Genomic DNA, 27,852 nt, shown 5'->3' on the forward strand with positions numbered 1-27,852 from the left:
CTTATGCTAACCTATTATATAAAATGCTTCGGGAAGGACTTAACAGTTGTCCCTTGAGCCATATGGGTTTAACACTGTGTGGGTCCACTAATATGCAGATTTTCTTCAACCAAATGCAGATAAAAAATACAGTATTTGCAAGATGCAAAACCCACGTAGAAGGAGGGCTGACTAATTTCCACAGGGCCTTGAATATTCACGGATTTTGCTATCTGCGGCAGTCCTGGGACCAATCCCCTGTGTATACTGAGGGATGACTCTCATTGATCTAGAACTTCCACTTAATTTTGCATTCTGTTTCAACTTAAACACACTTCCTCTTAGGGAATAGGAAAATTTTGAAAGAGAAATATATAGGCTACACTTTATAAAACTTCAAGTGCAAAGTAATGAATCCTTAAGGGAAGTTAGAAAGGCCTTGGGGGAAATCTAGAAATAGACTCTAACTTAGTAGAGACAGCTATTAAATATTTTTTTTCCCCATTGCTCAGAGAAATACAAATTTTCCCTCTGGCAAGATGGGTCTCATTCCCTATGATGTGAGCCCCTTACTGTGGCCCCATGTCCCTGGCCAGTGAGTGGCTGGTGACCTGGGGGATGGGGGCTGTAGATGGGGATGGAGGCAGCAATGATCTTGGCTTTCCCACTCCCTGCAAGTGGCCAGGGGGCTGCAGGTGGGTGCTGTGGGCAGTTGCTGATGGAAGCCCAGGCACCCTTCTGTAGTCACGTTTGTGCTTCTTGAATCCCTACATGGAGATCAAGGCCTATGCCATTCTCCCTGCTTATTGGTGATGTCCTCTACCTCCTATTTTTTTTTTTTTTAAGATGGAGTCTTGCTCTGTTGCCCAGGCTACAGTCCAGTAGTGCAATCTTGGCTCACCTCAACCTCTGCCTCCCGGGTTCAAGTGATTTTCCTGCCTCAGCCTCCTGAGTAGCTGAGATTACAGGCGCTGCTACCATGCTGAGCTTTTTTTTTTTGTATTATTAGTAGAGACTGGGTTTCACCACGTTGGCCAGGCTGGTCTCAAACTCCTGACCTCAGGTGATCTGCCCACCTCAGCCTCCCAAAATGCTGGGATTACAGGTGTGAGCCACTGCACATGGCCTTCTACCCCTATTTGTTAACTCAAATTTAAACTCCTATGCTTGCTGGCCTTGTCACAATAAAACAACAACTTCTGGGAAATGTTAAAAAAAAAAAATTCTCCCCTCCTAACCAAAAAAGAAAAGTTAGGCATCCCTTATTGAGCAGATTTTGGAAATGAGGCCTTGAATAAAACCTTCTAGATGTGACTTTTTTCTCTTAAGGCATTTTTGAGCCATGCTGGGGGTGAAGACTCTTTGGCGGTATGCGATATGAATTCCTGCCTGCCTTGTGAGAGGAACAAATGCCGAGCATCTTGGTGATCCACGTTTGTCACCGGGAGCACCATCTTTTTCCTTCTGGCCAGTAACACCGTGAGGTTCTCAGGGGCTTAGTGACGTGGGCCAGACACGTCACATTGAGTCTCCTATTCAATGTTCCTAGTTTGCAGTGGTTCTTGATTTCCTGAATTACGTGCTCTGTTTCTCTCTTTCCATATATGTATCTTTCCATATACATACACATATATATATATTTATCTTTCCATATATATATATATTTCCAAAATTACTTGTTAACATTTGTTGATTTGTTTTTCCCAAAATCCCTCTGTCATTACTTTTTAGTCTACTGTAGAATACTGAAGCTCAGAAAAACGAGCTTATTTTCTTTTCTGTAAGATGATTTAGGGTAAGACCCTGTGAGCACGGGTCTGTCCGGTCCAGAAAGTTCATGGATCTTAGGAGCTACTCAGGGGACACATTGCCTCTTTTCTGGCTTCTTCACTGATTCTCGTTTCAGTTGTGTTTCAATGACTGAGGCTGTGGCAAAGTGCCCTCCACGTCTGTGACGCCTCTCAGGGCCCCGTGTTGAGCGTTTGGGCTCAGGGCCCAGGTGAAGCCAGCCTTACCTTTTTGTAGAGACTCCTCAGATCTCGGTACTGCCACATGCTGTTGAGGACCTGAGATGCGGCCTTGACCACTTTTGGAGAGTGTCTGATGAAGAAAAGACAGGAAAGGCAAGATGTGAGTGGGACAGCTGTGTCACATTTCTGTAATTCTTGTAGTATTTTAAACTTCTTCATTATTATTATATCTATGACGGTGATCTGTGATCAGTGCTCCCTGATGTTACTATCGTAATTGTTTTGGAGCTCCGCGAACTGCGCCCACCTAAGACAGCAACCGCAATCAATAAATATTGTGTGTTCCGACTGCTCCACAGACTGGCCCTTCCTCCTCTCTCTCCTCAGGCCTCCCTCTTCCGTAAGACAAAATAATGTAGAAATTAGGCCAATTAATAACCCTACAACGGCTCCCAAGTGTTCAAGTGAAAGAAAGGGTTGCACGCCTCTTACTTTAAATCAAAAGCAAGAGATGATTAAGCTTAGCAAGGAAGGCATGCCGGAACCCAAGACGGGCCAAAAGCTGGGCCTCTTGTGCCAACCAGTGAGCCAAGCTGTGAACGCAGGGGAAAAGTTCTTAAAGAAAATTAAAAGTGCTACCCCAGTGAACACACGAATAATAAGAAAGTAAAACAGGCTTATTGCTGATATGGAGAAAGTTTGAGTGGTTTGGATAAAAGATCAAATCAGCCACAACATTCCCTTTAGCTAAAACCTAATCCACAGCAAGGCCCTAACTCTCTTTTTTTTTTTTTTGAGACTTTCTTGCTCTGTTGCCTAGGCTGGAGTGCAGTGGCAAGATCTTGGCTCACTGCAACCTCTGCCTCCCAGGTTCAAGCGATTCTCCTTCCTCAGCCTCACGAGTAGCTGGGATTACGGGCACTTAATTTTTGTATTTTTAGTAGAGATGGGGTTTCACCATGTTGGTCAGGCTGGTCTCGAACTCCTGATCTCATGATCCACCTGCCTCAGCCTCCCAAAGTGCTGGGATTACAGGCGTGATCCACTGCGCCCAGCCAACTCTCTTAATTACGTGATGGCTTGGTGACGTAAAAAAGCTACAGGAGAAAAGTTTAAAGCTAGCAGAAGTTGATTCATGACTTTTAAGGAAAGAAGATATTTCTATAACATAAACCAAAATATTTGTGTGATTTGCTTTATTGAGATATTTGCTTTATTGCAGTAGTGTGGAACCAAAACTACAGTATCTCTAAGGTATGCCTGTAATTCCTTTGACTTAAAGACAGATAATTTTAGATCTTTTAATGAATCCAGATGAAGCTGCATTTCATTCTCATATAATCAATGCTGAACAAAGATTAAATGTGATGTTTTGTTGTATTTTATCATTTAGCTAAATATTTGTTCATGACAATAGCCAAGCAACTCTAGAAAAACATATTAATATTCAGGTCGTGATAGTGTAGTTGAAACATAATTAGTATGCAAAAATGCCTCTGAGTAGAAAAAAAAGTGTAGTTTTTGTTTCTATCTTTTGCATAGTTACAAAACCAAAAGAGACTGTGAATGTGTAATGAATAGCAGGTTTTAACCTCTCAATTAAAATGCCAATACATCACAGTGTTATACTAACATGTGAAGGTCAAAGAAACTTTGCTTTCTTTTTAGACTTTAATTTTGATGCATTCACTAGACGGATGCCATAGAAATTTCTACCTGAAAAACTCTTCTAAATATTGATTGAAGGGCTTGGACAATTGAGTGTTTCTAACGTGACAAGTGATTATAACCCAAGCCACAATACACAGTTCTTTACTGACAGTAACAGTTAAGACTGTTAATAGCTTTTCCGTCTTATGACAAAATACAGTGACACAGTCAACGCTACTTCCCATATAATTGTTAAAATTGGGGAAAAAAACCCAAATGTATTCTTGAGACAGATGAACATGATAGAATGTCCATAATGGATGTTTAAAATGATGTGAGAAGAATAAATAATTAAGATTTCAAAATGGTGAGTATAAGACTACCATAAGAGTTAATAACAATTACACAATTGAAGTTTGATCTTCACCAGAGCTGTCACGTCAGGGGTGGTGAGGACTTCAGCTGGTGCAGTTCACTGTGGCTGTCAACACAGCTGTGCCAGCAGTGGGATCACAGAACACCAGCCCCCTTGGTTGTGTCCGCCAGACGCTGTGAGTTGCGCAGTTCTGATAGACTGTGATTGGCAACTCGCCAGTCTGACTCATTAACGTCACTGCATATTTAAGCTTGTGTATATATATGTATATATAAAGAACATGTATAAATACATAAAATAGAGCATCATAGCAAGGCACGTTTCTTCCATCTGTGTTTTCCCATACTATCACAAATAAAAATCAGGTTTGAACTGAACTTATTTCTAGAAATAAGTTTTTAAGGAATAATTTAGGGTGGGCAAATTAGCAATCATTTTATAAATAAGCTATGGTGTATTTGTATATCTACCGTTCCCAATTATTAACTTATCCTCAGTTCCAAAAATTCGATTTTCAATAACGAAATTCTATTTCCTTAAAATTTGTCTAGAAGTCCATGGGAATCTCCATGCCTACTATTATAATAGAATTGAGTCAGAAATGGTGAGTTTCATGCTCAAATTTGGAGCAATTCTCCTGAATTCATTTTGTTTTAAGAGCAGTGAAAAGCAATAATAAAACTGAAGTGTAGGTAGGAGACGAGGATAAATGTAGTTACAAAAACCTTGTTTTGATCTCCAAATTAGTCGGTATATATATATACAAAAAAAGAGATAAACTACATGAAACAGTGAATGAGACTGACTAAGCGGGAGAACTGTAACCAGGAAGATGCTTGATTCGATCCAATTTAACACTTCCTATTAAACTCGTAAACCCAGGCTGTTGGCATTGGAAAAAGAGATAAAGGAACAACAAGACAGAATGAGCGCCTATTCTATAAGTAAATTTTCAGCCAAATTAAAGGGCATTTATGAGATCATCTTTAGTGAAAAAAATCTTCCCATTAACAATAATCAAGATTGGACCTGGCTTATCAGGTCCTTAGCAACATGGATCTGTATCATTTCATAGATGGTTTCTTCAAGTGATTTGTAAATTAGTTTCACCAAATAATTTTATTTGATCATAGGACTCAATAAAACTTTTTTTTTTTTTTCTCTTTAGGCCCATTTAGTCATGCTTATTGCGGTAGGAATGCTCATACAGTTGGAGAGAATTAATATATGCCAAACCACTCCTCAAAGCTCTCTAACTGTGTAATTCAGAGAGAATACTTTAATCTTTGAATGTCTCATGAATATAGACAAAAATATGTCAGATTGTTTTGCAGACTATGGTTTTATTGTGTGTGTAGGTGTGTATGCTCAAAAAAGCATTACCATATTAAGCTCTTAATGCTCAAAACAGGTAAGCACTTCAATTAGAGATTCCAAAGGTCTACTGAAGCTAAATAAAGAAGAAAACCATATGGTTTCCTGCCTACGTAGTATAGCACTTTATTGTAAGTACAATATCATAAGATATAGCTCAAGCCAACAATCTCCACTGTGCAATTATTATATGAGTCCAGTGGTGCTTTTCTACTTGATATGAGAAAACATTCAAATCCAAATGCAAAATTGTTGATTGAGCTTATTTGGAGGTCTCCGGGTGCTTAAACAGAAACTCTGAATCTTCTATAATACATTGGTACTATCCTGAATTAAATGAAATAATGAGACAGAATTTCCAGAAAGTCTCAAAGTGCGTCCCTCAAAGTGTTTAATAACAAAATAAAAATTATTTAGCATTTACATGTAAAAGAATGGGGGGTGGGGGTGGCTTGGCAGGGAATGAAAAGTCAAGAAATAGACTCTTGATAACAAAATGTTTACCCTTTTAATCTTATTTAATTACATCGAGGGACTTCCAAGAGGCAAAATTTAATTCAGGTTAGTGAAGGTTTCTGTAAAATTGACACTTCGCTGATATACCGATGTGCTGGCTTGTGAAGCTATTTTCCAGCTGTATATAGTAAGATACTGTTGGTTCTTAAAAACTAGGAGGCATTCTTATTCAAGGAGGTGCAGTTGCTTTGACACCAAGTCTCATTTCTTTTTGTTCTATCTGCACAAAGGCCCTCCTTGCTCACCACTATCTGCACTGCCTGGGAAATTTCTACTCATTCTTTAAGATTTGATTATCACCTCTTCCAGCTAGCATATTGTGACAGCCTCTCCCTTAGGTTTAGATTGGAAAGTATAGGCATAGTGACTTGTTAAATTAAATATTTGCCCCACATCTCATAGCTTGTAAGGGAGGGTACTAGATTAGAACTGAGTTCTCTGACTCCATCACGCCCTGTCTCCTCCCCCATCCTTCCTGCATGGTGACTTGCTATGACTTGGTGGCTACTGTGATGTTGGTAAGGTGGACCTGACTTGGTTGCAGAGCTGAAGAGGCACAGAGCAGAAGGATGTAGAGACATCATCAACACACGGACTTCCCACCACAGAGGAACAACAACAAAATACCTTCATGTATCCAGGTGAACTTGTGTCACTGCCATGTGGAAGGAGCACATGGGTGTGCTGGATCGTCAAGCCCATTTTACCAACAGTAAGAGAGAAGACTGGAAACCATTTGCCATTTTCCTTCTCTTGATTCTCAGAGACAAATGCTTTCCAGTGACAGTCATAGTACTACCCATAATCAGTTGAAAGGCACATTCAGAACCAATTTTACCAGGATAGAGATATGGCGTCACCAGGTAACTTACTTATCTCCTTTGCTTTTGGAGATGCCGACCAACTTCTCGATGCCACCGGCATCCCGTAAGGCCTTGGCGTTCTCCATGTTCTTGGTAATCACTTCGTGCAGCGTGCAGCAGACCGCTGTCACTGTATCATCCGACATGGCCTTGCTTGCCGTGTTGTTGCTGTTGTTCCCTCCTGGAAGCCTGTGGACTAGGTCTCGCATGGCGTATTTGCCTGGAAAAGAAAATAAAGAGAAGAGTTGAAAGGAGGTCAAGGTGAAGGCAGAGATAGTGGCAGAGGTGGGTATGGGGGAGAAGAGAATACGAGAGGCCATGTTTATGCAAAATTGTTTGTTTCCCATCACTGAGTGTTCTCTATTGGGTAGTTTTGGACACATCTACAGAGAAAAACAGTCATTCCTCATGGCAGTGCATCCACTCTGCTGCTAGATTGACCTGGGATCAAATCGCTGGCCAAGTTATTTCATGCCTCCGAAGCCTCAGTTTTTTCAATCTCTAAAGTAAGACAATGATGGTACCTGCCATACAAGGTTGCTGTAAAGCATAAATGAGTGAATGTATGGAAATGAACAAGGACACAGGACTCAATAGGTATTAGCTATTATTATGTTCTTGCTTGATGTTTATAGAAGTCAAGAAAAATGTATGGGAATTCTAACAAAACCCTCGAAAATACCTTAATGAAAGCTATGTCGGGACCTGTATTTTTTAAAAAGAGTCAAAGCAAAAATGTGTGGGGAACATGATCACATATGTGAGTACTGAGCTTTGATTCATTTAAAGCAAAGAGAAACATTGAAAGCAGGAGAGAGGTACTTGACAATCTATAACTACGTGTCCTCTGAACTATAGTAACCTGATGCTGTTTGTCTCTCTGATGAGATTTTATTGTGTAGTTCTACCAGGTAACACTAATTTGGTGTGTTTTTGTGTGAAAAATATAATACAATCCAATTCTGCTTCCTTAATTCACTTTAACATTATTAATCTTACTATTCCCAATGATAAAGCTACTTATAATGACATATTTATGGAGTACTTTTAGTTTACAAAGCACTTTAGGCATTACCAATAGCCCTGCAAGACAATTAATTTATCCCACCTACAGCTTCATTTCTGCTCCTTTAATTGACTTCTGGAAGTAAGTAAATGAGTGCCTGTAGCAAAGCTGGCTGTTCTCACATTTTTCAGATAGAATTGGCAAGTGCCCAAAGTTAGATCCCTTCCTTGTCTCCCATCCCCCAATTAGGCATATTTAGCTAGCTCCTAAAGGCTGTTTGAAATATTGCACCTCCACATACATATCTATAAATGATGTCTTCTTTTGCTATTTAATTCTCTGGTGTATGGTGCCTGGCAGCAGGAAGGGAACCTTGTGGGAGTAGGCGATGATATCTTAATTCCAGGCAGTGATACATAAAACACAGGCCCTTGTAATTTTGGTATCTGCTCTTATCCTATGTTTAGGTGGCTTATTTTAGCTTAGAGAGAAAATGCTGATACTTAAGTTACTGAAATAGAAAAGTGTGTTCATTCACTTGATGATAGCTGAGGAAGTGTCTGACAAAAATGGTTTGCCGGCAAACCCCCAAATGTAGCATATTTATTTTCTAATGACAGCACCTAAAATAGTTTATGTATTTATCATTAAATCAGCCTTAACTCTGGTTAAGAGTTTACTTTTGTAGGGCTCGGCATGCTGGAGATTCCACCAGTTCATTAACCCCCACAAATCATTAGAAGACAAATATGAGCTCCACAGACACGAAATAATCAATGTGTTCCTTTTTCTTTTTTCTTATAAGGAAAGTGATGAAGGAAGGGCAAAATAACTGAAAAAATACTCCAGTCATTGTATATACGGGGACATTTACACTCTTCACTGTGTATGGAGAACTGGTTTCGTGACCTTGGACACTGTCAAGGTTAAAAGCAAAAATGAAGAGAGGGTAAGAATTTGGCTGTAGTATTTTTTTAGTTTTGTTGGTATTATCATTTTGAAAATTATGTAATTTTCAAAATTATGAAAATATTTGAAATCATTTTGAAAATTATGAAAATTTGAAGATGTAGTCTCATCCTCCATGGCTTTCCAGTCCTTGAGCCCTGATTAAGATGTGGGTCTCTCTGTAATGTTAGTTTATTTTTAAGTAGATGGCAGGTACCCAACCCCTGCAGAGCAGCCTCTTCCACTCACCCCAATGTGCCATTCAAGTACTATCGTTTTCCACGTGCCCCATGATATGGAAAAGACCAGGAGTCACTGTTATATTTAACCTACTCCAACTTTACTGTCGAGGAAACTCATTGGTTTTATTTTATTTCTGGTATTTCCAATATAGGTCACTGACATTTTACTAGGCGTTTGGAGATTTTTCCTTAAGTCTATTTATCAGTCTATCTGGAGGGATATATTTTAGTCCAGATTTTTGACCATCCAAGTAAAGAAACAAATCAAGTAATATTATTCCATGGAGAAGAAAACCTCGAGGCAGTTTGTTAATTATTTTAAAAGGTTACAATTCTTTTTTAGCCTTTGATTATGTGTTGAAAATGCTGTCTTTTTATGGTGAAATTTAAATCCTATCTTCACAAGAAATTTGGGTAGCAAAAAAAGATTTTTAGCTCTTTCTAGTGTTTAGAAACTCTGAAGCTGATTAGGGAAATAATAAAATATGGGACGTAGAATAATTACAGATGCAAGTGAACTTGTGTTGTATGTTTATAACAGTAGTTCAGGGAAGAGACAAGTTAGATAGGACTGGAGTTGTTATGGAAGGCTTGATTCAGGAGGTGTACATTTAGGATTTTTTCTTGTATGTCAAGGGGGCAACAAGAACAACTTGATATTTTACAAAAAGAAATCTGGTGCATTAAGAAGGAAGGTTTCAGAATAGTAAAACTGAGGGTGGAAGAAACATATAGTCTTTTTCTTGACAATAATGTTCTCTTCTTCTAGACTTCTAATGAAATTATAAGCACTACAACTCAAGGTAGTATGTTTCTATAACTGTTCCACATCCTGTATTTTCTCTTTAACCTAAGTTTCTAAACACTTGAAAGAGCTAAAAAGCTATTCTTGCTGCCCAGTAGGAGGAATCTTGACTCCTCTCCTTCTACTGTTTCAGGCAGACTTTTGGGTCTTTGAGGTCTGAGATTTCTTCAGAGGGTAAAATAAGTTAACTCCCTTTTTTTGTATCACATTCGCAACAGGAAACTGCAAAGTGGGTGGTTCAAACTTTTTATAGTTTCACACCATCAAGGTGGTCAAATTGTTTCCTTTTCTTTTTAGAGAGAGAGAAATGGATGGAGGTAGGGTTCTTTTAGGACTGGGGAAGAAAGAGGCTGGATCACCAGGTGGAGGTTGTGGGCAGTTCTTCACAGTCCCGGGGACAGAAAGGGCACCTACAGCCCAGCTGTGGTCCTGTGGTGCATTGAGATTCTCTGTGGATGCAGAGCATAAGCTTCCCCCTGTGTTTGAGCCTGGCATGGGGCAGAAGAAGTGCCTGTCTTGGAATGACCTGCTTAGGCCCTCAAAAGGAGCAGGCACCAGTAACCACTGCAGATAGATGACTGCTCCAGCTGACTACACCACCTTGTTCTTCTTCTTCTTCTTCTTTTTTTTTTTTTAAGACAGAGTCTCACTCTGTTATCCAGGCTGGAGTGCAGTGGTATGATCTCATCTCAATGCAACCTCCATATCCTGGGTTCAAGCGATTCTTCTGCCTCAGCCTCCCGAGTAGCTAGGACTACAGACACATGCCACCACACCTGGCTAACTTTTGAATTTTAGTATAGATGGGGTTTCACCATGTTAGCCAGGCTGGTCTCAAACTCCTGACCTCAAGTCATCTGCCTGCCTTGGCCTCCCAAAGTGCTGGGATTACAGGTGTAAGCCACCATGCACAGCTGACTCTACCTTCTTCTAGATTTAATTTGGTTAAAAGATATGACACAGACTGAAAATAATAGAGTGATTGATTCATTTGGCAGGAAACTATAATATTTCAGGAACAAACAAGAACCTGTGACTACAAAAAGGTGGTCATGGGAGGATGAAGGACGTGACAGCAGCCATGATGGAAATTCTTAAGAAGAAACTGATAGGGCTTGGAGTCCAGGGAAATGTTGAGGTAATGCAGGGAAACAGGATTCAGAGATTTCACGTGGGAATAACACAGAGGATAGTAAAAACCAAGTGAATTTTAAAGCTTAATATTAATGGATAAATTGAATGTTATTTTTCCACACAAAGAAAAACATGCAAAATTAGTTATATTACTTATATGAGAGAGTCACATACCAAAATCCCGTCAGAGAGACAAGCAGGTCATCAGGTTCAAAGAATATCTAGATTTTATGAAAGCAAAGTGGATACCTTGCCTTGCTTCTATTTTGAATAAATGTTTTACCAATGACCCACTATCATGGAATCACATCTGAAAAAGGGAAATCATGGTGCTCATTTCAGCAGCACATATACTAACATTGGAATGATACAGAGAAAGATTAGCATGGCCCCTGTGCAAAGATAATACATAAATTTGTGAGGCGTTCCATATTTTGTTTTTTTTTTTTTAAAGAAAAGCTGGTTGCTTTGTCAGATCAAAACAATACAAAACAAGACTGTACCACCACCACTACCACAAACAAAGTCACTCTTTCTTGCTACAGTTCCCAATAGAAATGAATCCTTGGGCCATTTCTTTTAAGTTACTTAGTCTCTAATAACAATGACTATATCTCTGATTTTTGCAATACTGGTAAGAGACGACCATTGGTGATAATATAATTGTGCAGAAAAAAGACTATTTTCATCAATGATGGACTAACTGAAACCCTGTAACTTTGCTATCCCTTCCACTGTGTGTATGTGTGTGTGTGTGTGTTTCCTTCAAATACCTGTATTTTGTGTTTGGTGAACCAGTTTTCTAAATCCAGATTTTCTTGAAATACTGCAAGTAAAGATTATTTTCTCTTTACAATGACTCATTCTCGAAATCTTCTGTTAAGCGTTGTTGGGCACACCAAGGTACCCCAAGGGACTCACTCAGGAGACCTAACAAACCATGTTGCCCAAGAAAGGCACTCCTTGCGGACCGCTTTGTGCAGAAAGGAGCTGGTGGGGATTTCATGATGAGGTAACAGCCTTGCTCTCATTGACTGCTTCTGTTTCCATGTTGTGTTTGTGACTTTCTGTTTCTATTTTTGAACTAAGCCTGTATTTGTTACTGATGTGCATACTACCATTTGGTATTCGCATTGGTGGCAGGAATGTTGAATGGTCGTCTTACGGTCTAAAAACCTGCATTCTCTAAGACGTCTAGCAGACAACAGGGAAGTCACTTGAGTTCCTTCCTACATTTATTATAGATCTCTTCTGATCACTGATGGAGTCCTATGTGTAGATGGTCTTTGTTGTGCACCATTACAAACTTAAATGTCTCAAACTGATTAGAGAAAATATATTTTTCCAGAAGGTCATCTGGACTAGAGAGCAACCCTGGATGAGAAACCTCACAACTCCTTTGTCTTCAAGGTCTTAGTAGTTCTATTGCCCTCCTGTTTCTGGAGCTGCTAAAACTGATCTGTGGGTTTTTGATGAGGTGCTCTGAGTTTATTTTTTCCAAAAAACTTCTTTATTGCAGTAAAATACTTATAAAATTTACCATTTTATCCATTTTAAGTATATAGTTCATTGATATTATGTAGACTCATATCATTCTACAATCATATATCTCCAGAACTCTTTTCATCTTGCAAAATTGAAACTTTAAAAGCATTTAAACAACTCTCCAACCCCTCCCTTCAGCCCCTGGAAACCCCCATTCTACTTTCTGTCTCTTTGAATTTGACAACCAGGTACTTCATATAAATGGCATCATAAAGGATTTGTCTTTTTGTGATTGGATTATTTCACTTAGCAATGTTCTTAAGTTTCATCTATGTTGTAGCATATGTCAGAATGTATACTCTTTTTTTCTTTTTTTCCAAGCAGGGTCTCACTCTGTCATCCAGGGTGTAGTGCAGTGGTGCAATTTCAGCTGATTGCAACCTCTGCCTCCTGGGTTCAAGTAATTCTCATTCCTCAGCCTCCTGAGTAGCTGAGATTACAGGTATGTGACACCACACCCAGCTAATTTTTTGTATGTTTAGTAGACACAGGGTGTCACTATGTTGGCCAAGCTGGTCTTGAACTCCTGGCCTCAAGCGATCTGCCCATCTTGGCCTCCCAAAGTGCTGACAGTACAGGCGTGAGCCACTGCACCCAGGCAGAACTTTCTTTTCAAGACTGAATAATATTCCATTGCATGTATATCTCATATTTTGCTATTCTTCTGTTGATGAAAAATTGGGTTGATACTTCATTTTCACTATTGAGAATAATAGTGTGAACACACATGTACAAATATCCTTTTACTTTCAATCTATTTCTGTCTTTGAATCTAAAGTAAGTTTTTTGTAGGCAACATATAATTGGATCATATTTTTTTAATGCACTCTGTCAATCTCTGTCTTTGATTGGAGAGTTTATCCATGTATATTTAAAGTAATTACTCATAAAAAGGGTCTTATTTCTAGCATTTTGCTGTTTTCTATATGCCTTATAGCTTTTTTTTTGTCCCTAATTTCCTACACTACTATCTCCTTTGTGTTGATTGTTTTTTGTAGTGAAATGTTTTAATTTCCTTATTTTCTTTTGTCCATAAAGTTTAATGATTTTCTTTGTGGTTACCACATGGATTACATTGAACATTATACCATTATAATTTGAATTTATACCAGGTTAACTTCAATAACATACAAACACTTCGTTCATTTACAGTTCCATCTCACACTTTTCAGTTATTGATGTCACACAATTACATCTTTAAACATTGTGTGTCCAAAAACATAAATAATTGGTTTTTAAAAACGAATTAGTCTCTTTAATTATGTAGAAAAAAATGTGGAGTTAGGAAACAAAGTCACAATAATGCTAGCCTTTAAACTAGTAATTGTTTTTTCTTAAATGTACTGAATTATGTAGAAAACAAAAGTAGCATTATAAACCATTGTTAAAACAATATGAGCTTTATAATTGCCCATGTATTTATCTCTACTAAGATCTTTATTTCTTCTTATACCTTTGAATTACTGTTTAGTGTTCTTGCATTTCAACATGCAGGACTCCCTTTAGGATTTCTTACAGAGCAGGTCTAGTGGTAGTGAACTCTCTTAGTTTCTGTTTATCAGGGAATGTCTTAAGTTTTCCCTCACTTCTGCTGGACATAGGATTCTTGGCTGACAGTTTTTTTTTTTTTTTTTCTTTCAGCACCATGACTATATCAACCTACTACCTCTGGTCTTCAAAATTTTGATTAAAAAATCAGCTGATAACCTCATTTTGGATTTCTTGTGTGTGATGAGTCACTTCTCTCTGCTTTCAAGATTCTTTATCTTTGTCTTTCAACAATTTGATTGTAATGTGTTTCAGTCTAGGTATCTTTGAGCTTATCCTATTTGAATCTCATTGAGTCTTGAATGTTTATATTTATGCCTTTTGTTACATTTGGTAAGTTTTCAGCCATTATTTCCTCTAATAATCTCTCTATCCCTTTCCCACCTTTTTTTCTCCTGAGTCTTTTGTAGTGTGTATTTGATCTTCTTGATGATGTCCACAGAACCCTTAAGCTCTGCTCCTTTTCTTTGACCTTTTTTCTTTCTGTTCTCCAAAGTCAATAATTTAAATTTTCCTGTCTTCAAGTTTGCTGATTCTTTCTTCTGCCTGCTCAAATCTGCCTTTGCATTTCTTTAGTGAATTTTTCATTTGAATTATTGTACTTTTCTACTCTAAATTTTGTTTGTTTGTTTTTAGGTTTTCTATGTCTTTATTTATGTTTCCATTTTGTTCACACATCATGTTCTTGAATCTCTTCATATCTTCTTTTAATTCTTTGAACATCTTTAAAACAGTTGTTTTAAAGTCTTTGTCTAGTAGATCTGCCTTTGTGCCATTTTTCAGCTATGGTTTCTGTTTTTTTTTTTTTAGTTTGTTGTTTTTCTTTGAACTGGTCATACTTCCCTGTTTCATTGTATTCACTGGGTGCCTTGTGGTTTTTTGTTGTTGTTGAAACTGAAAATTTGAATGTAATAATGGGTTATTTGGAAATCAGATTCTTCCTCTTTTCCAGGGTTTGTTATTTTTTTGTTTTTGTTTTGTTTTTGACTGTTTTAGGCTGTCTCTGTGTTGAGAATTAGCCTTAAGATCTTCACAGATGTTTCTGAGCATGAGAGTTTCCCTGGGCATGCATAATGGCTCTCTTATTTCTCTTGTATATGCAGTTGCTTTTAAATATGCTAATCTTTAATGACTGGCTCCCAAAAAGGGAAAAGAAAAACATAAAGTGGATGAGGAGGGTGAGGGTGTCAGCTCTTTAAATCCTCTGAAAATAACTTCAGCCAAAGATAGAGGGGCTTGCAGTCATGGTAAGGGTATGTGCAACAATGGCTGCTTGCCTCTGTGTTTGTATCTCTGTAGTGAGAAGCAGCAATCAGCAGAAAGAACAGATCCCCAATATTTAGAGGACAGGGTCTTTTGTGTTAACTCTGGCTTCTGCCAGCTGCAAGTAAGCTGTTCTAGGAACATGTGCACAGCTACCTGCCACAGGGCTGAGGGGTGGGGGATGGGTAGCTACTGCTGAGCTAAGCTGAGATTGACCAAATATACTGTACTTTACTGTCCAAGCCTTCTGAAATTTTTAAGTCTTCAACAGACTCCAGAGTTTCAAAATAGTTATATCAGTGTGATGGTTAATATTAGGTGTCAGCTTGATTGGATTGAAGGATGCCTCGGTGGCTGGTAGTGTTTCTGGTGTGTCTGTGAGGGTGTTGCCAGGGGAGATTAACATTTGAGTCAGTGGATTGAGAGAGACAGACCCACCCTCAAGGTGGGTGGGCACCATCCAATTGGCTGCCAGCATGGCTAGAACAAAAGCAGGTGGAAAAAAGTGTGATAAAATGGCTTGCTGAGCCTTCTGGCATTCACCTTTCTCCCATGCTGGATGCTTCTTGCCCTTGAACATTAGACTCCAGGTTCTTTGGCATCTAGACCCTTGGACTTACACCATTGGTTTGACAGGTTGCTTTTGGGTCTTTGGCCACAGACTGAAGGCTGCACTGTTGTCTTCCCTACTTTTGAGACTTTTGGTGTCCGACTGAGCCACTGATGGCTTCTTTCTTCATCATCTTGCAGATGGCCTATCATGGGACTTCACCTTGTGATAATGTAAGCCAATTCTCCTTAATAAACTCCCTTTCATATATACATATATCCTATTAGTTCTGTCCCTCTGGAGAATCTTGACTAATAGACAGATTCTGCCAATGTGGTTGTGTCCAGGTGGTGAGACAGATTCCTGGTGCTTCCTACTTCTCCATCAGCCTAGAATCCTCTCCCCTCTCTGAATTTACTTTTAATCAATAATTGATATAAAAGCGAGGAGCTGATTTCCGTGTGATTGGATGTCTGTAAGTTAGTGTGAAAAGTTAGTGTCTGTAAGTTTGTATATAAAAGGTTGTTTGATGTTTACAATGCTGGGATGTTTTGTCTCTCATTTCTCTTTTGGGAAATATTTGGAGCTTAATTTATAGAAATCTGTCATTTGCACACTATAAATATATCTAATTTAAACACAGTCTATCATCAAAGGGGAAAAATATATGCAAAAATATATATTTTAAAACTGGTTAGTGTGGCTTACAGACCAAATTGGTGAAGCATTCAAAATGGTATTGCTTAGTTACTGAAAATGTCTGAATGCTTGTTAACATGGGAAAAGTCTCTTCTGGATTGTCCAGAGATCTCTGACCTCTGGAAACATTTGGAAGGTTCTGAGTGCTTATCTTTTTTTCCCCCTAAAACAAAATACATGGAATACTACTTAGCAATCAAAAGGAACACTATGTGCTACAACCTGAAAAGATTTGAATGGTATTATGCTAAGTGAAAAAAGCCAGTCTCAAAAGGTTCTATATTGTAAGATACCACTTATATAACATTCTTGAAATAACAAAGTTATAGAGATGGAGAACAAATCAATGGTTGCTAGGAGTTTAGGATAGTTAGGAAGACTGTGACTATGACGAGATGGTACAACAAATATCATTGGGTTGAGGGAATAATTCTGTATTTTCATAGCCTTGATCATTCCACAAATCCACACATGTGGTGACACTGTACACACATATTGCAGTGTTAATTTACTGATTTATTGTGGTGTCGTTACATAAGATATAGCCATTGCTGGAAACTGGCTGAGGGATACACAGGGATACTATCTTTGCAATTTCCTGTGAATCCATAATTTTTTTAAAGTTAAAAATTAGAAAAGTCACACAGAAATATAGAAATATGCCAATAAACATGTGCTGACAAAAAGGTGTTAATAAATCTTAAAATGTATCCCCCGGTTCAACCCACGATGGACTTGACAAGGATTACAACAAAATAGCACATATGAGATAAGAAGAAATCCAGTCAGAAGTTCCTGAATCCTCCAGCTTACCTAAGAGTTTGCTGGGGATTCTTCCGTTGTATGTGTATAAACATTTTCTGTGTCTAGAAATTGGTGTAACTTTTCTATTCTCTGGATGAGACTGATAAATGGAGCTCCCGATTTGATTGGCTCCTGTAAACAAGTAAGTCCTTATATATGTAATTACAACAAGAAAACTAAAATATTGCCAATGAAAGTACTCTCAGAATGCTTTAAGTTGCTGGTCCTTTAAGAAAAAAATGAAAATCTGGCCAGGCGTGGTGGCTCTTGCCTATAATCCCAGCACTTTGGGAGGCCAAGGTGGGCGAATCATGAGGTCAGGAGTTCGAGGCCAGCTTGGCCAACATGGTGAAACCCTGTCTCTACTAAAAATAAAAAAAATTAGCTAGGTGCGGTGGCGGGAGCCTGTAATCCCAGTTACTCGGGAGGTTGAGGCAGGAGAATCTCTTGAACCTGGGAGGCAGAGGTTGCAGTGAGCTGAGATCATGCCACTGCACTCCAGCCCAGGCGACAGAGTAAGACCCTGTCTCAACAACAACAACAACAATAACAACAACAACAACAACAACAACAACATCTTTCACAAAAGCTTATTTCAAGGAAAAACACAAAGAAATTTCACAATGAATTAAATTAACAGCCTTGGTAGCTAGGTTAAAAATTTAAAGTAAAGAAATAAAAGTTGATACCAGGTTAGCAAAGACAAGGGAAAAAATAGTACTAAGACACTTCAGGACCTTTAAGGACATTTGAAGAGGTTTCAATATTTGGTATCTAAGGTAAAAAGAGTTGATGCAGTATTTTCAGCTAAAGCAAATCCTTGCAAAATCAGACTGGTTTGATAATATTAGGGGAAAAACAGAGATGTCTTTCCCCTGGTTTTATCATTTCATAAATCTTTTGTTAGCATGATCTGTTTTATAAAAGATTAGGTTTATTTCCTCAATTTTTAATAATATGAATGTTTAAGATTTCCAATTCTAGGTTTATTAAACAGATAAGCTAATATTATTATTTAAAAATTTAAAAAGTTTAACAAGTGTTCAGCTAGATTGAATTTTAATAACTGCTGTTTCATGGAGTTGCTCTTCTTCACCTTAGAGAAATCTACAACAATCTATTACTGAGTTACTCCATTACACTCCCCTGAGTAAAATTTTTAATGTCCTCTTTTTGAAAAAACACTGTCCACTAAACACATAGGCACACACATATATGCGCTTCAAATATCTGCAAATGTACAAATGTCCTGGACTTGTTCATGTTGCTAATTCATGAAATACAAAAACAATATATCAGACCATTGGAGGAAGTACATTGTGAGGAGTCACAGGCAGCTTTCTGGAATCTCAGCTGATCTCAAGTATAACCAGGCAACTGTCTCATAGCCTTCTCTAAGTCTGTGAGGAAACAACTCAGTTACATGGTTTCAAAGTTATAACTAATATGAAAAGTTGATGCTGTATGTGTTAGTTTTCTAATGCTGCTGTAACAAATCACCACAGGTTCAGTGCTTTAAAACTAGATACATGTATTATTTTACAGTTCTGCAGGTTAGAAGTACAACACTGGTCTTACTAGGCTACAATTTTGGGTGTGGGCAGGACTGCATTCTGGGAGCTCTAGGAGAGAATCGTTTTCTCGCCTCTTCTGGTTCCTAGAGGCCACCTGACTTCCCTGGCATGTAACCCTCTGTTTCTAACTTTAAAACAAGCAACAATAGGCCTTTCTTGTGTCACATCGCTCTGACCCTTTCATTTGCCTCCAACTGCTCCCTTTTCCACTTTTAAGGACCTTTGTGATTACATCGGGCCCACTGGGATAATCCAGGGTCTTCTTCCTATCTCAAGGTTAGCTGATTATCAACCTTAATTCCCCTTGGCCATGTAAGGTGGCACAGTCACAGGTTTGGGGGAATAGGCTGTGGACATCTTTGGGAGGACAGTATTCTGCCTACTACACTGTACTAGGTACAATAGTTGTAAAATAATATGAATGTGTCTATAAGATAATGGAATGCATTTTTGTTTATCAAGGAAGAAAGTGTGTCTAAGGTTAAAAAGTCTGGCTGTGTGTTAGTATGTAAAATTAAGACATATTTGAGGATGTGCAATAAGTTATGGAAAGGTTGAGAAGAAGTGAACCTTATTTGCCTTGGTTTATAATGCCTGGAAATAATGGACTTGAAAAAAAAAACAATGAAAGGTGTTACAGTCTTTTATAAAGTTTGTGTAATTTTGATGAGTTTACTTACAAGATAGAGAAAAGGCCTGTGAACTTTGTACTGCAAATGTTACATGAGTAGGGTACAAAAATAATAAAGGTAGAGGTGCGTTTTCTCTCTGAGTGTATTTGAGTATATACTCTGTTTTCAGTATGAAATTGTGAAGAATAGTCTGTGCCCAAAGAGCAAAAGCTTCTTTTGTCACTAAAATCCTCCTACTTGATATCCTGTTAATTTTTTTGTGCTTTTGTTAATCCCTTGAGTCACTTTTAGCAAAATTTCCTCGCTTGTGCAAATGCTAGAGTTCAATCTTTTAAATTAATATTTAGTAAAAGCTCCTTGCTTATGAAAATGCTAGAGTTCCTAATAACTTCTTTAACCGTTTTATTATAAATATTATCATTCTGAGCCAAGCTGAAGTTACGTCTTGTCTTCAGGCACTCCAGATTTACATTTATGTCTTGCATCCCAGATAACTCTCTTTGAGATTGCCTTCCACAAATCTGTACCCCCACAGTCAAACTAATACAACTATTTTTTTTTGGACAGAGTTTCACTCTTGTTACCCAGGCTGGAGTGCAATGGCACAATCTCGGCTCACTGCAACTTCTGCCTCCTCCTGGGTTCAAGCAATTCTCCTGCCTCATCCTGCTAAGTAGCTGGGATTACAGGCGCCCACCACCATGCCTGGCTAATTTTTTGTATTTTTTGGTAGAAATGGGATTTCACCATGTTGGCCAGGCTGGTCTCGAACTCCTCACCTCAGGTGATCCACGCACATCGGCCTCCCAAAGTGCTGGGATTACAGGCGTGAGCCACTGCACCTGGCCTCAAACTAATACAACTTTTAGAAGTATCTTCCACATCTAAACCATCTTTGGTGTTTCTCAGAAAACTTCTGGTGACACTCAAGATTTTTCTTCTTCACTTTATGAGAAAAGGGATCCTAGAAATAATTAGCTATGTTCCGCATTTTGTAGATTTTTATTTGGTTTAATACTATGTTGAGAGCTGTCCTGTTCATCAAGAATCCAATACAAAAAGACCTGCCAAATGCAAAAATGAAAAGCTCAACCACCACTTAATTATGATGAGTAAAATAATGAGCATTATGATTATGCTTCATCAGTGATGACTTTTTCATTGTGGAGAGAGGCACACTCTCTTTCATGTTAAAGAATGGCACAATAATGGTCAACAATTTTTTAAAAGAAGATCCCATTTCCACATTTAAAATAGCCTCTTCAGTTGGTGGTAATCCAAACACACATTGGATGGAATAAATTAAAAGGCTGTGGAGATTGTTCTGCGCCCTCACCACTCTCATGGCTGGCACTGACTAATTCTTTATGAAACTAACTGGCCTCAATTTTGATATTAGTGGTTATAATGAGTAAACAACCAGACCTATTCAGCCTTAGCACCAACAGGTGGTTTCTGATTTTTTGTCACACTATCCTAAATACCCCTGCCAAAGCCATGGGTCAGTAATGATGTCTGCGGGAAGAAACATCACAACAGCTCGATTAAAGGACTCTAACAAGTTCTTTTGACACTTGATAGAATAGAAAATTGGATCTTAGTTACACGCATCACTGTATCAGCTGATATCACCACCACAAATGAAGACTACCAAGGGACTGAGTCAGGAGTTCCAGAACTTGTTTGCATTGGAGGCAGAAAACTTTCAGAAAGTGGAGTGCCTACTAATCCAAGATCAACAAAACAAGGATTAATTACCTCAACAAAATGATACAAATTTCACGGTGATTACTGTTCTGATTTGAATCGGGCATGTTATAGAAGCCTTCTTTCTATTTCCTCTGTCTCCAGTGCTTGATCTAACAGGTTATGCTTATAAAGACTAGAATAAAACATTCCTTAAATGGTATCTTCTAATTAGTCCTTCAAAATTCATTTTAAAAATCCTTTAAAAATTTTAAAACAGATGATGACAATAAATTATCAGGAAAAGCTAATAATATAATAGTCCTGCAAATATCGTGACATATATTGATTGGTCTGAAACTATACAACAACCGAAAGCAATAGTTACATTATTATTTAACTATTATTATTACTAATCTCGGTGTTTTTCTTTAGCCATAGACTTTCATATTTACCTAGAATCTGTCCTTCTTCCTACCAGAATGTAATTGAGTAAATCAAATCTGTGATAATGACCGTGCCAGAGATGTTACATTTAAAGGGAAATATAATTTAATTAGACACGACAAGCTCATTTAAAATGAGTGCATTTCATCGTGGAGTTAATGCCTACACCATCCTCCCAGGACACTGGCTTGGTTCATGTTGTACAGCTTAGGGCAGGGGTCTCCAAGCCCTGGGCCATGGAACAATACTGGTCCACGGCCTGTTAGGAACCAGGCCACACAGCAGGAGGTGAGTGGCAGCTGAGTGAGCATTACAGCCTGAGCTTTGCCTCCTGTCAGATCAGTGGTGTCATTAGATTCTCACAGGAGTGTGAGACCTATTGTGAACAGTGTATGCGAGGGATCTAGGTTGCACACTCCTTATGAGAATCTAATTAATGCCCAATGATCTGAGGTAGACACTTTCATCCTGAAACCATCTTCCCCACCATCCTCAGTCCATGGAAAAACGGTCTTCCATGAAACTGGTCCCTGCTGCCAAAAAGGTTGGGGAACGTTGGCTTAGGGAATCCCAACCCTACAGGTAGTATGGCCAGGAGCACTGAAAACTTGGAGCTCAGAGAGATGGAATAATCTTTGAGACACAGGTAATGAACGTGAAACCTGGAAGAGGTGAACTTTGAATCTGAAAGTTCTGGATTACTGATTTCAGCAATCCAGAATCAAATATTTCTGCCACAGGTATAAAAGTGACCACAAAACAAAAGTTAACCCTCAAGATTTAACATCATATAGCTCTCATTTTTATAACCATGCTAAGGGGTCTTTGTGAATGAATCAACACTGCTTGCTATACCTATGTCTATACAACTGGTTCAATAAGACAAAATATCAAATTAATGATCACAAATAGGAAAACTGCTAACCAAACACCTGTGGTTAAATCTATTTTAGGGGCAGAACGTCAGCATTAGAACTGTAAAGGCAAACCACTACCCAGCTCTGCACCTGTCATGGCAGTGTGCACATCATGTGCTTGTCACAGTCCTCATTCAGGGAAATAGAACAAAGCCAAGCTCAGGGAAGCAAACCCAAAGCAAGCAAGCAAACAAGCAAACAAACAAAACACACAATCACCTTTCTACTGTAGTCTCAAATAATGAATCTTTGACCCATTTCCTCACAGTTGCAGACTCCCCAATCAACATCACCTCTGACATTGGCAATACCAATCTGTAATAATGTGATTACCTTGTGAGAAAACTGCTGTTTGCCCAGCATGACCTGACTAAATGTAACCTTACAAACCACGGTAATTTTGTACTTAGTTTTAAATGTAGACGGCTGGTCTTAATTCCGGCTCCCCTGCAACAATCCATAAGAAAATCCCTTTCTCATGTTGATGGTTTTTCTTTCTGTCTTCCTTTCACACAGTGGAAAATGGTTGTGGCAACACCAACCCTCTGGATTGATCACACCAGTCCCCTTTTCCCAGAAAGGGACCTGTTCATCTCCACATCTGCCCCTTTGCTCTTGCTAGATTCAAATAAATATTTCACGAGATGCCTTGATTTTTTTTAAAAAATGAATCTTCTTTTGTAACCTGCCTGTTGTTTTAATTGATTAGAGATTTATTCAAATAGAAAAAGAGAGAAGGAATAGTAAGAAGAGACCAGCTGGAGCCAGGGGATCAAATAGTTGCTATGGGCAGAGGATAAGACAAATTCTAGAAGGTACACTAAAGTTCCTTATGTTTTTTTTCTAATAACCATTATTTTAAAAAACAAGTACAGGCCAGGCACGGTAGCTCACACCTGTAATCCCAGCACTTTGGGAGGCCGAGGCTGGTAGATTGCATGAGGTCAGGAGTTCGAGACCAGCTTGGCCAACATGACGAAACCCGTCTCTATTAAAAATGCAAAACTTAGCCAGGCATGGTGGCACGTGCCTGTAGTCCCAGCTACTTGGGAGGCTGAGGCGGAAGAATCAGTTGGACCTGGGAGGTAGAGGTTGTAATGAGCTGAGATCACACCACTGCACTCCAGCCTGGGCAACAGAGTGAACTCTGTCTCAAAAAAGCAAACAAACAAACAAAAAACCCAAAAAATTAGCTAGGCATGGTGGCGGGCGCCTGTAATCCCAGGTACTCAGGAGGCTGAGGCAGGAGAATTGTTTGAACCCGGGAGGTGGAGGTTGCAGTGAGCTGAGATCACGCCATTGCACTCTAGCCTGGGTGACAGGGTAAGCCTCAGTCTCAAAAAAACAAAAACAAAATGAAAAGCACAGATAAGATCCTATTTCACATGCCCGAATTGGTAAGCAGTTGGTCTGAGAAAATGATTCAAAGAGTAACTCAGTCCTCTGAAAAGAAATCACACTGAATGAGGCAGAATCTTATAGGTTTACGGCATACAGTATGCAGTTCTTTCAAGAGTTATTACACTCAAATAAATAACCTATTCCATCTGTTTGGAAGACAAAAGGAATTGTATGTTTCAGCACCTTGTCTCATCCAGGGGAATTCACTGAATTAGATTCTGAGAAATTCTCACACTGTTGAAGTGTGAAGAACTAAGAAAATGAGTAGAACTATGGGCAAGAAGGTGGCTGAGATATGCATATTTAACTAGTATAAGAATAGTTCTAAAAATAAAAATGGCAGTTAATTAGCAAGAGATTTGCTGAAGTTCTTTTTTGAACTAGAAATAAATTGATTTTTGAGAAATATTGAAAATGAGGCAAGCAACTAATATGATACATTTTAACAGGATTTAAATAATTTGATTAACTATTAAGCATGATAACCATAAAAATAATTATCTCAATTCATTGACTAATTTTAGCAGAAAGGAATGATGAAAATTTAAACTTACTAATTCTAGCTTCAGGGGAGAAACCTATGAAGGGTGTTTTATTTTTAGGTCAAGATTGCTATCTAGCAAAGACCCGAGAACTCTCCTAAGATGAAAATTTCAGAAGACAATTGCCTGTCTGAGACAGATGAGATCAGTGTTTCTCTAAAGAAAAGTTTGTTTTCAGGAATAGAATCTGAAATTAGTCCTCCAACCTGAGCGACATTGGAATAGCAGTAATTCATTGATTACTGCAATGGCTTAATGATTAATTATAAAATCACATTCCCTCATTCTTGCTTTTCCAAATTGATTTACACCTCTGCCAAAATAAAAATCAGACCCAATTAAGGATATGGAGAGAGGGAATCATCTGTTGGTTTTCTTCATATGCTATTACTCATAGATGACATTAGATAGCGTTCTTTTTCAAGAATATTCATATTCATTATTTCCATTTGTGTCTTACATTACCCTAGGGACATAAAAATGGCAGGTATAATTTCCAATTTATCTAGAAGACAAATAGAAGTTAAATGGTATGGGAAAGGTCACAGAGCTGTCTCCTGAGCTTTGGTGGCCACAAGTCTCTTAGGCAGAAGCTCTTCTCTCCAGCCTAACCCTCCTGACTCCTGCCTCTGAGCTCTTTTCACAGGGATAGACTGCCTTTACCACCTGTGTGCCACCTTCCCTATCATGCATTTATTCAGCCAGTCATTCCAAAAACATTCATTGAAGTTGCATCTAGTTTGCTGATGTATATCATTTATCCTTCTATCATATAAATTGAGGATAGGATGATAGCTAACAAACCTATGTCTACTGATAAATTAATAAACAAATTGCATGAGGCTTATGACCACACAAGGTAAGAAGGTGCAACGGCACTTTGATCATTGAAAATTGCATTCATATTTATCCTGTTGCAGTTGTTATTTACTTCCATGCAGGTCTGGGGAATACTAGTTTTATAAGGTGCTATGTTATAAATAGGGCTTCACTGCAACATAAATGCAGGAAATACTGTACTTGATACTCATCTCAGAGATTTATAATGTATTAGCAAATTTACTTTGAATTAGCAAAGTAAAGGCTCTGAGCAGACCAACAGACACAATAAAGCCCAGTGTTCAACTTTGTTTAAGCACAGGTTTTGCCAAACTTACCAGAATAGAGAAACTTATCAGAATAGAGAAACTTAACAGAATAGAGAAAGCAGTCTTGGGCATGGCATCCATTCCCTTTCCAGAGAAGTGGGGGTCTGAGGACCCAGTCTGGGGCCCCGCTGTTACTGTTCTTGTTCCTTCTATTAAGTTTTCATGTCACCAACTGCACACAGATCTTTACACCACAGAAGCTATAATTTCACAACTTAAATTAATGTTGACGAAAGCCAGAACTGAAAGAAAAACTCTTACTATGACAAAGGGATGCTCAGAGAAGACGTATGTTAGTTTGTTTTTAGTGTTGGCTGATAGGAGCAGCTCACCCCAATACACTTTATTCCTAAATGCATCTGTCTTGTTCTTATGTTATACACGCACACCTTGTTCACAGAGGACTTCATAAACTAGAGAGATATATGGCATTAAAGAAGGATATATAATTATTTGCCTAAAATTTCATCTTCCTTATTAACCAAGGAGATGTTTATGGATGAATTCCAAGATGGTTCTCAAACAGAGGAAGTTCACTATACGAAAGTCATTTAATTTTGTTGTCCAAGTCAATTTTTGTCCTGGGACCTACCAGCCAAGCCAATTGCCACATGGCAATTCTACTTCTACTGTAAATTATAGAATTGAGCTTTGGATACCAGGAAGTCTTAACTGGCTTTAGGTCACTGGTTCACCAGTGTCTGATTTGGCCTATAAAAAAACTGTACATCGGCCGGGCACGGTGCCTCACACCTGTAATCCCAGCACTTTGGGAGGCTGAGGCGGGAGGATCACGAGGTCAGGAGATTGAGACCATCCAGGCTAACACGGTGAAACCCCGTCTCTACTAAAAATACAAAAATTAGTTGGGTGTGGTGGTGGGCACCTGTAGTCCCAGCTACTTGGGAGGCTGAGGCAGGAGAATGTCGTGAACCCGGGAGGCGGAGCTTGCAGTGAGCGGAGATCACGCCACTGCACTCCAGCCTGGGTGACAGAGCGAGACTCCGTCTCAAAAAATAAAAATAAAAAAATAAACCTGTACATCTAGGATTTCCTCCAGAGCTGAAATAGACCTAAGAAGGCAGCAAGCCTGGTGTGGCTTGGGGTGGTCGGACCATCAATTTATCTCTTTTTCTAACACATATAATGGGGCCCTAATTACATGCCAGGTGCCTGAACTTTTCCAGATCTTATAAAAGCCTTGTCCCCCTTATGTTTAGGAGGTAATCTTCTTTCCTAGACACTAGATAGTTTAGATGGTTCTTACCAACAAAAGAGATAGTATCCTTTCTTAAAAAATACTTCCAATCACTTGTCTTCACTTTGAGATTGATCTTCAATAGTGTTAGCTTATAAGATTTTTGATATCTAGGTTAGAGCTTATTTTTTAGTTTTTTTTTTTTTTTTAGGATAAAGGAACTGGGTCTCTTTTGTATTTTTATAGTACACATAATTTCTATTTCAAGAGAAATAACATGAGAACCCAAAGATACTTAAATGTATTTTAGTAAAATTGGTTTGTGCTTTAGATATTTCTCCAAATGTCCTAGCTAGTGAAAACACTATTCCTATGAACTGTAAGAATGTCTCAGGCTATATAATATTGACTGTATCTTTGTTAATTAACCACAGTAGACATTTTTAATGAAACTGTTAGCATTATTATTAATCTACCCAGGATTCCAGCATTCATATTGTAGGCTTATGTTGTATGCATAAAACATACAGGATTTATATGTGAGGAGTTTAAAACTTTGGTAGTTGTATTTGCGCTATACTAAAAAGAATCAGTAGCTGTATGTTGTAATTGTATGAACTATTCACAAGTAGATAGGTAGAGAAAACATAAGGTATGATGAAATGAATAAAAAGAGACCAAGTAGATATAAAAACAGAAGCAAAAAATGAGCTTAGAAGACCAAAAATGGACCAAAGTTTATTTTCACTAATTTCACTCAATTAAAATGACTTATTGTTATATCTGAGCCAAGCTGATGACCCACTTTTTACAAGCAATATTAATACTGTAAAATTTTAGGAAAAGAAAAGAAGCTGCAGCACTGTGGCAATTTCTTTATTGAGATGGGATTTCACTTGTAGCAAAGGAGAAAGATTTGATGAGTAAAAGAGATTGCACGGAAGATTAAAAAAGCAGGAAAATACTAGACACAGAGCTTCTGTACATCAGTTGGCTCAAACCTCAGGAAAGTGTTTGGTGTTTGAGTTTTCTCTT

General features: G+C 38.4%; 1 protein-coding gene and 1 non-coding gene across 8 annotated transcripts in view; one reads left to right on the top strand and one right to left on the bottom strand.

Moving 5' to 3' along the window:
* The window catches only part of CTNND2 (catenin delta 2), a 931,369-nt gene that overhangs the window by 43,774 nt on the left and 859,743 nt on the right, over window positions 1-27,852 (bottom strand). For all 7 annotated transcript variants that reach the window (XM_032135942.2, XM_032135940.2, XM_032135941.2 and 4 more), the window contains 2 exons: window positions 6,738-6,948; window positions 1,995-2,079 (listed from right to left, as the gene is read on the bottom strand). In XM_032135942.2, coding sequence (XP_031991833.1) covers window positions 1,995-2,079; window positions 6,738-6,948 — 296 coding nt within the window. The remainder of the gene's footprint in view (window positions 1-1,994; window positions 2,080-6,737; window positions 6,949-27,852) is intronic.
* Window positions 11,193-11,300, top strand: LOC116457192 (U6 spliceosomal RNA). Its single transcript, XR_004244954.1, has one exon. It is a non-coding gene; the product is annotated as a U6 spliceosomal RNA (small nuclear RNA).

This window comes from Hylobates moloch, unplaced genomic scaffold (assembly GCF_009828535.3).
Source record: "Hylobates moloch isolate HMO894 unplaced genomic scaffold, HMol_V3 SCAFFOLD_17, whole genome shotgun sequence".
In the NCBI taxonomy this organism is placed as follows: domain Eukaryota; kingdom Metazoa; phylum Chordata; class Mammalia; order Primates; family Hylobatidae; genus Hylobates; species Hylobates moloch.